The 9,885-nt window shown below is 34.5% G+C and overlaps 1 protein-coding gene across 2 annotated transcripts in view; it reads left to right on the top strand.

The window, feature by feature from the left end:
• The window catches only part of LOC123531162 (uncharacterized), a 52,844-nt gene extending 43,864 nt beyond the window's left edge, over positions 1-8,980 (top strand). For both annotated transcript variants that reach the window (XM_045311945.2, XM_045311953.2), the window contains exons 6-7: positions 1,648-1,793; positions 2,633-8,980. In XM_045311945.2, coding sequence (XP_045167880.2) covers positions 1,648-1,793; positions 2,633-2,981 — 495 coding nt within the window. In that variant the 3' untranslated portion in view covers positions 2,982-8,980. The remainder of the gene's footprint in view (positions 1-1,647; positions 1,794-2,632) is intronic.
• The last annotated feature ends 905 nt before the right edge of the window (positions 8,981-9,885 follow it).

The following is a 9,885-nucleotide window of genomic DNA, read 5'->3' on the forward strand; positions in this document are numbered from 1 at the left end:
AATAGCTAAAAATAGCAAAATATGTAACAGTTTTCGCATGAACCACATGATGGATCTACATCAAACCTGGTCTGTTGCATTATGTTAAGGTCCTTTCTCAATTTTATTCAAGTAGGGGTTCTTAGCCCCTTCTAGGGGCTGCTAGATATTAACATTACAAAGAACGTTTAAACAACTTCCTCTCATGAACAGTTTGATGGAGCCTCATTATATTTGGACTGTTGCATCATTATTAGGTTCTTTCTCAATTTTGTTCAAATGGGGGCTCTTGCTGCTAGAGCTAAAAACAGAAATATCTTTAAAAACACTTCTGCTCAAGAACTGTTTCATCAAGCATGGTAATGCACTCAGTCTCTACAAAATTTATTTTCAAAAGCGGGTACTTGGCCTCTTTAGGAGCCATGAGAACTAGAAATAGAATTTTGTGAAACAATTTCTTCTCATGAACCACTGGATGGATCTTCATCAAACTTGATTGTAGAATTATTCTAAGGTCTTCACTCAGATTTGTTCAAACCTGGGTTTGTTGACCTGGGTCTTGCGCGCAACATGATGTCTTACTGTGCCACACATTCATGCTTAGTTATTTTAAAATCCATGCATGAATGACAAAGATATGGACCGGACATGCCCATCATTGCACTATCATGAAATATGACCTTTAACGTCGACGTGTGACCTTGACTTTTGAGCTACAGACCTGGGTCTTGCGCGCGACACGTCGTCTTACTGTGGTACTCATTCATGCCCAATAATTTTAAAATCCATGCATGAATGACAAAGATATGGACTGGACACGCCCATCAATGCACTATCATGAAATATGACCTTTAACATCTAAGTGTGACCTTGACCTTTGAGCTACGGACCTGGGTCTTGCGGGCAACACGTCATCTTACTGTGATACACATTCATGCCAAGTTATTTGAAAATCCATCCATGGATGACAAAGATATGGACCGGAAACAAAACACTATCATGAAAAATGACCTTTAACGTCTAAGTGTGACCTTGACCTTTGAGCTACAGACCTGGGTCTTGCGCTGAACACGTCGTCTTACTGTGGTACTCATTCATGCCAAGTTATTTGAAAATCCAACCATCGATGACAAAGATATGGACCGGACACGAAGCACTATCATGAAAAATGACCTTTAACGTCTAAGTGTGACCTTGACCTTTGAGCTACGGACCTGGGTCTTGCGCGCGACACGTCGTCTTACTATGGTACACATTCATGCCAAGTTATTTGAAAATCCATCCATCGATGACAAAGATATGGACCTGACACGAAAATTGCGGACAGACCGACAGACAGAAAACTATATGCCTCCCTTCAGGGGCATAAGAAACAAACATTGCGACAGACATGGCACATTGATGACATAAGAAAAGACTTTTATCCCTAATTCATATACTGTGAAACCAATAATATCCATGGGGGATTAATTTCCACAGATTTTGCAGTTACATCAATAAAAAAAAATCCCAATGAACAAGTAAATTGACAAATTCATACCCCCACAAAATATTTGTGTTTGCTAAAATAATGAAATTTAAAGCACATCATATTAAATGATTTCATAGAATTCATTCCTTTTAATTAAAGATTACAAATAAAACGTTTATGTCTTTGTCATGTTTCAGTCAATACAGACTCCACTTGTGTTCATATTCTTCACACTATTTGATGAAAATCCATTGAAATGGCATCCCCATGCCTACCTGTCAACATGGCTCAGTGTGGCTGCACTTTGTATTATGATACCAGCAATTTACATTTATGATACAGGGTAAGTATATAGTACATACACCAGCTAGAGATTTCACACAGAACCCTGTGTATTAATTTCATATCAGGATGCTCAGTTTTTTTGGTTTTTTTTGCAGATTTCATTTTAGAGATAATTTTATTAAGACTGTATATTTCATTATTTTGGTTTGGTTATAAATGCCTGTTACTATTTTTGGAAGTGTTAGGTCCATAGTGCAGAGAAATCTTTCATCTTTACAGAAAATGTGTTTTTTTTTTATCAGCTTAGTTTTCCAAGGCAGCTCTTAATTTGTTAACATTTCCAGGGTAGCCATTGAGTGATAGATAAGGTTTTGTTTCTTTATTGTGTTCTTCAATGATGCATGCCGTTTCTCTTTTACAGTAGACCATGACCGCCTCGGTAGCTTAGTGGTAGAGCGTCCGCTTTGAGTGCGGGAGGTCGTGGGTTCAATCCCCGGCCACGTCATACCAAAGACGTAAAAAATGGTACTATTAGCTTCCTCACTTGGCGCTCAGCATTAAGAGGATAGTGCTAGGACTGGTCAGCCCGGTGTCAGTATAATGTGACTGGGTGTGGTATCATGCCAAGTGTCTACGGTGGGATATTCCAGTGAGGCAGCACTATAAAGTTGGGCATTGTGCTCACTGCTACAAGTAGAGACCGTCATTTATATGACTGAAAAATTGTTGAAAAAGACGTTAAACCCGAACACACACACACATACAGTAGACCATGCTCAAAATCTGATATTCTGATAAAAGAATATGCTAATATTGCAAAAATTATTTTTCAAGTCTCAAAAAGTCATATAAACATATTAAGGAGCTAATATTGTTTCAATTCAAACATTTTTTCAGGGCCCCAGAAGTAGTACCAAACCCACCAGAACATGTCAATTTCACATCAGACAATGGAGTGCAAACTGAAATCAGTCCTCTGATTGACACAGATGACAACCAGAACAATGACACTGATGAAACCTGCAGGCTGCGGTATGATTCTGAACCGCCACCATATTTAATTGACTTTGAAAGCGATAATTTACAATTAAATCAAAATCTACAGTCAGGAAATTCCCAGAGAGAAGCTGACATTGATGAAGCCACCAGGCTTCTTTGTGACAGAGATGAACAAGTTGTTTCCGTCAATTATAGGTTTAACCGTGTACACAGTAATGTTGAATCTACAGACATTCTGAATGTATAACATCAGTTGCCTGCAGACATGGTTCATAACAGAAATTCTTAAATCATTTCTTCTGATACCAGTAAATCAAAATCAGAATCAGAAAATAGAAAGTGCTGGCCTGATTTAAAAATAATAACACAGAAAATTAATGTTTCTACAATGACCCTCTACCAAACTCCAAGCCTTTTTGGTTTGTTAGAAAACAGCCTTACAGGGTGCTAGTTTTCTCTATATGGCTAGATATAAAACATCAAAAATTGTCTCCATTGAAACTGCTGGCCTGAATTCAAAAAATAATTTCACACATGTTTCTTTGGCAGCCCTCTACCAAATTCTTTCAAGCTCCTGCCCACATTACAATACCCCCCCCACCTCACCCCACAGCAACCTCCCACTGCACATACACACACAGATACATGTTACCCACTTGCAAACTTGTCAGCAAACACGGGCCCTATTTCCTATTTCAAAATAATTTCACAGAAATTTTCCTTGTGTGACTCTCTCCCAAAACTTTTCTAGCAAGCTGTGAAACTCAGGTGAGCTACTCTTGTTCTTACTTCAAATTTTTGTAATAATTTTTAGGTTGTTAAGGAAATATAAATTATACCAGATATTATGGTAGATGGTAATGTACTTCACAAAGTGATAGCTGATAACAAAAGGGGTCGAAGATTTCATGACACTTTAAAATGTTTGAAAGTAAAAAGTTTATTGTTAAGTTGAAGTTGGATAGTCTATGAAAGTCGGCACCTGGAATGGATGGAATAACTCATTTGCATTTGAGCCCACAGCAGGTGTATATCAACCTTCGTAGCATCCATTCTTTAGGTAGTTCTGCACGTTTGAAAAACCGGAAGTGATGGCGCAACGTCATTTATCCGGAAAACGTAGACTAAAGCCTGGATTCGGCGTACGGAAATGAACATCTGTTTATGAATTAATGGCAACCTAAGAATTAATTTTTTAAAATGGCACTGTTACTATCTTTCTAAAGTTAAAATATCGTAAAATATCGTATGAAAACATGTGACACGTTAACTGATTCAAAATAATGTCTTAAATATAGCTTGAAATGGGTAGTTCACTTTAATCATGGCCAAATATCTCAAAAGTAAGCACACGGACCTATACATTTTATTTCACCACATTATAGGCCTTATGTTAATTTACCACTGTGAGAAGTTTCATTAAAATCTACATTTTAGAAAAATTTCTATTCACGAAAATGTTATGAAAGATTTTCCCATAAACTGGGTAAGATCCAAATTTTTCAAATCAGTCTAGCAAAAAATCAAGCACACGACCCTATCTTTTTTATTTGCTGAATTTGATTAATATATTCCTAAGTTTTGAAAAATCAGAGTTTAATCAAATTCTACATTGTAGAAAAAATTTCGATCCAAAAGTGCAGAACTACCTTAACTGACATTGATGGAAACAATACAAACATTGCCCTTTTCTTCTAATATGATTCAAGAGTTTGATTAAAGTCAGACTTAAAAATCATTCATGAATTTTATATTTCCTAAAAGGACTGACAGACACATTGCATTGGAAATACCAATTCAGTGTATTTGCTTGTTGACAATCATCCTTGTAATTCTCATAATATACAGTGATTTTGTAGTAAATGTATTGCAAAAGGTTTATATGAGTTAATATTGTAGTATTCAAGAAATGATTTATAGCAATTTATAGCAAAACAGTGTTTTAACACTATTTATACACAATGGGTGGTTATACGTCGGGCATAATAATTTCACGAGGGTGCAACCTGAGTGAATGATATTGAATGACGTATAACCGCCCGAGCGTATAAATAGTGTTCGTTATTTTGATTCTAATTTTTCTTTTATTGTAAAATTTAGATTAAATATGATAAAACTGTTTCTTCACGCATGCATGGCGCCAAATTGTAGTTTGTAACGCTCCTTTGTTTATACACGCCAGGACCGGAAATGGTAATACATGTTTCAAATAACCAACTCGGTATGTGTGTAAATTAATCAACACAGTTATGCAATGTGACATTTCATTTTAAATATGTTATTAAGTAAAATATTTGATCAAATTTCAAAGCGCTATTTCTCGATGCATATATGGCGCTAAATATCACGTTGACGTGATGTCAACATAATATCGTTGTGATGATTTAAGTATCGCTAGTCATATTAGAATAGATGATAATTGTTAAATTGTGTCATAAATATTTATAGTCACTGATACGAATGTGAACTCATATTAAACATTTGACCCATGCCATGAGAAAACCAACATAGTGGCTTGCGACCAGCATGGATCCAGACCAGCCTGCACATCCGCGCAGTCTGGTCAGGATCCATGCTGTTCACTTTCAAACCTAATGGAATTAGAAAAACTAATAGCGAACAGCATGGATCCTGACCAGACTGCGCGGTCTGGATCTATGCTGGTCGCAAACCCACTTTGTTGGTTTTCCCATGACACGGCTCATTTGTCTTTCATCTTCAGTATTATATGAGCCAAAAGGTTCTATATGCATTCTAGTTGGAATTGTTATCTTTTTTTTAAAAAAGGAGGTTTACTTTTGTTCATTTTAGTTATATACCATGTTGCCTAGCAACAAAAATTCTTGTATGTTGTTATGATTATTTGCTTGTATATAAGCTATTTCAAAGTTTTAGGCTTATTCATATAATTGTTCAGCTGCAACTAAAGGTTATCATGGTTTTAGTTTAATTTTTGCCTATCAAAAGTAGGTTGTATTTAGTTAAATTTTTGCCTATCAAAAGTAGGTTGTGTATCTAAATATTGTAATGTGTTCAGCTAAGATTCATGTATTTCCAAGATGCTGACATTATGCACCGTCATAGTCTTTTGTATGAACCATACCTGTTTTTACATAATGCTAGGGATGTAAAAGCAGTGGTGAAAGTTATAAAGAATTGTTTCACTGTTAACATGATAAGGGTAGAAAAGAAGACAACTGAAGTTTACAACGCATTTTATATTGAAATACTTATTAGGCAAACATACAATGTTTACTGACATATGTATAATAATGATAATAATAAAGACGTTATTTAAAGAGGCAACACAGTCAGGTAACCCGATCTTCCCTGTGAGCCTCATCATAGACTTTCAAATTAACATAGCAATGAAATACATAATTACAGTTATGATAAAAAGTTATATAATTAACAAATAATCAAGGCCTTCGAGTTGTTTATCGTCTGATTTACCACGGTTCAGAGTTCAGATGCGTAGGAATTGAACCAGGAGGGCGTTAGCCCGAGTGGTTAAATACTGAAGCATCTGAACGATGAACCGTGGTAAATTGGATGATAAATCACAAGAAGGCCTTGATTGTTTTCATTCTGACATGCTCATTAATATATTTTAATAAATTTACTGGACTTCATTTATGCGAGTAGTAATGTATCGGACGTCATGCGGCTATTTGACATCATAATGCTCTCTTACCAGACCGCGCGTCAACCGTTGTTTATCGCAGAATATACAGAGCTTTATTTCCTTCTTTGTTTAACTGGAAATAATACCAAGTCATGTTAGAATGCAATGTATGACGTCATTTAACATGACAACATAACGTCAAAGTATGGCATTATGTTTGGCGCTCTATCTGAATTGTATATATACACTGTTAACATGCATAAATATGTATCTCAAACACACAGTGTAGATTTTGTAATGTACCCTAGTACTATATAAACTACATTTCATCATACAATTTAAAGACATTTCCTATAAAAATTTTCAACTAAGAACTGAAACAAACTAAGAATTGAATTTCATGACAAATTGGTTTAATTTTCAAATTTTTACAGCACAACACAGAATATTACGTAATTGACTCAAAGATTTATTATTTATTACAGATTCCAAAATTTACATGTAAAAGAAATCTTTAATTTAATTTAATCTTTAACTTGATAGGGAGGTTGGTCATGACCAGCAGATGACCCCTATTGATTTTGAGGTCAGTAGGTCAAAGGTCAAGGTCACAGTGGCTCAAAACAGTTAAACCGTTTCCAGCCCATAACTTGAGAAATCTTTGGCCTAGGATCATGAAACTTAATAGGGAGGTTGATCATGACTGGCAGATGATTTCTATTAATTTTGAGGTCAAAGGTTAAGGTCACATTGACGCAGAACAGTAGAACTTACTTTTGCCAAATAACTAGAGAATGTTTTGGTTTAAGACCACATTTGATACAGAAGTCACCTATGACTGGTAATTGACCCATAATTATTGATTTGAGGTCAGTACGTCAAAACTCCCGTGCACAGTGACCAAATAATTTCTGTTCCTTGTGCAGTTACTGAATGCATCAAGGGGGCATTTCGTGTCTGCCGAGCTCTTGTTCACAGGTAAGAAATGGGTAAATTCAACACATGAAATAAAAAGAAAATTTATTTGTTTTACATGTAAGATCAAAATATCTTTCACTCATGAACACCATATCTTACATTTTCAATTTTGGCTATGTCACTTGTGAAAATATTGCATCTGGTGCTAACTCATGAAAAATATTTCAATCTTACACTGAAACAAACAAATATCCTCTCTATATATAATAGTTATTGTCAGTAATAGTTATTGTCATCAACACTCAACAGCCTACCATTTGATTCCAGTTGTCAAGAATAGCCTATTAATAATTTTCTTTCTGGTATCTTTCCCAACTTTATTTAATAGCAGTCAATATATAGTTTACATATTTGTTATATCCATGACAATTTTCTCAGCAGTATTTATATATTTTACATAACATAAATTTTGTTTTACATAAATGGGATTCTTTTGTTTATATTTTGTTAGTGTTGATAATAGTTTGTGCTATATTTACAAAATTGTACATAGGCATGTAGAACCTTAGGGTTATACGATGTAAATTTATTTGTGCTATTTTGAAAAAGTTCAATACTTAATAGAATTATTTTTAAAGCTAGTTTTAATATTACCTGGCTGCAAGATAATAATATTATTATGTTTTGATCCAGATATTACATTCCATATGGTTTGCATGTTTTTGAAGCTAACACCAGTTTTATAACTGATGTCTTGCCAGAAGATTGCTTACAGTAATAAGACTGACAGTAAAAAAGTACTATGGTACTATGGTACAGTTATATGGAGTACCATTTGCATCAAAAGTAAACAAATGCAACTAGTAGTAAACTTGTACCTGCTGCACAGTGGGTAATTATAACAGTACCTTGATCAGAAATGATGTATTTAACTTGAGTGGAAATTCCCAGACCTGGATCCCCCGAGGCGCTTGAGCTGTGTGTCATCAGGCATTGCAAAATCTATGAGTGTATCATTGCAGATCAAGGTAGTGTTTTAATGATCCTTTTATGATATACCACCATCTATTTCTTGTGTTATATCAGCCCTCAATTGACAATAATTTTAGACAAATCAAATTGAAAAGTTATTTGAAACGATGATTTTGTCACATGTGTAATGTCGAGACACCATCATTACATCATTTCTGACAACATACTTGATGTTACGACTAATGCAATGAGTCTCATCGTTGAGTATTTTTCTGTATCCAATGGGAGTTGAATATAGGGTTTTGTATTCATTCGTGAAAATCAATCTTTATTTTAAACAAGAAATTAGTATTTATATAATAGAAAAGTATGCTTGCCAGTACAAATAAGAAACATACTTCAGATTTGAAATTATACCTACTGGTACAAATTTTTAAAGGTAATCAAAGTGTAACTGCAGGTAAAGTAAGTTGCTTCCATGTTCATACCAGACTGACACCTACAATTTTATTACTGATAATGGTATTTGATTATCTTTGATGTAAATTTTATGCTGTACAATTAGGTAGCTTGTCCAGTTCATGTGGTAGAAATACATATTCAAAATAAAAAAACACCAAGAAAGCAAGCCTTATATTTTATTGTACTGAATCAAAATGAAATTTATTGTGTAACTGTTATATTTATATTTGCTAAGTATATCTGCACTAATAAAGCAATAATTTCTTTCATGACATCTTTTCCTTTTTCTCCTTTTAAGATATATAATTCAGTTGTGAACAGGTAACCAGGTTTCATAACGTACAACTTTTGAAGGACTATTATTTCATATAATAAACCAGTTTTTGACCATGAATAAACCAATTTTGAACCTGACCTATATTTAAAAAACCTATTGCCAAGCAATGAAAGACCCCTACTGGAAAGGGCATTCCTTATATTTGCTGCATAGCAAGCACATTTGTTATACTGAAACCTAATTGAAGAACCATCATTTCTTGAAATAGCCTACCATCTTTAAGTCTGGTTTCATGACAAAAAATTTTGTAGTTTGAAAGTTGACAAAGAATCCATGTTTTGTGACTGACAGATGGACAGGTAGACAGACTAGCAAACAGATAAAGAGAGACAACATGCACAATACTGGTTTTACAGTACAATATGGATTTTGTTTTCTGCCTGTTGGTATTTACACATGAAGTACAAATCATATTGTTTTACAGCATTTATACAGATATAAAATATTTTTATATTAAAAGAAAATGTATGTACATACATGGTATAATAGGAAGGTCCCTAAAACTCAGTCATCTGGAACACCATGCCAATATGCAAGTGATTACAGACAACAAGGCAGATGTAGACGGAGCATAATTTCATGGACCAAACTTCTTTCCCAGTTTCATGTGCAATGTAGCATTTTCAAGCTGTAATCACATACCAGGACAAAAACTTGTAATCATGACAATTAAATTAAAGAAAAATGCAAGGAAATTTTGGTGTATCGTAGATTGCTTTTAGTTAGGCCACAAGCTGTACTTTGAGAAGGGTTTTGATTCCAGAATATCAGCAAATACTTCTTTGCTGCTAAAATACAGGTAACTTGTTGAAAATGCTGCTGCCATTCCACAAACAC

This window comes from Mercenaria mercenaria, chromosome 1 (genome assembly GCF_021730395.1).
Source record: "Mercenaria mercenaria strain notata chromosome 1, MADL_Memer_1, whole genome shotgun sequence".
NCBI classification, from domain to species: domain Eukaryota; kingdom Metazoa; phylum Mollusca; class Bivalvia; order Venerida; family Veneridae; genus Mercenaria; species Mercenaria mercenaria.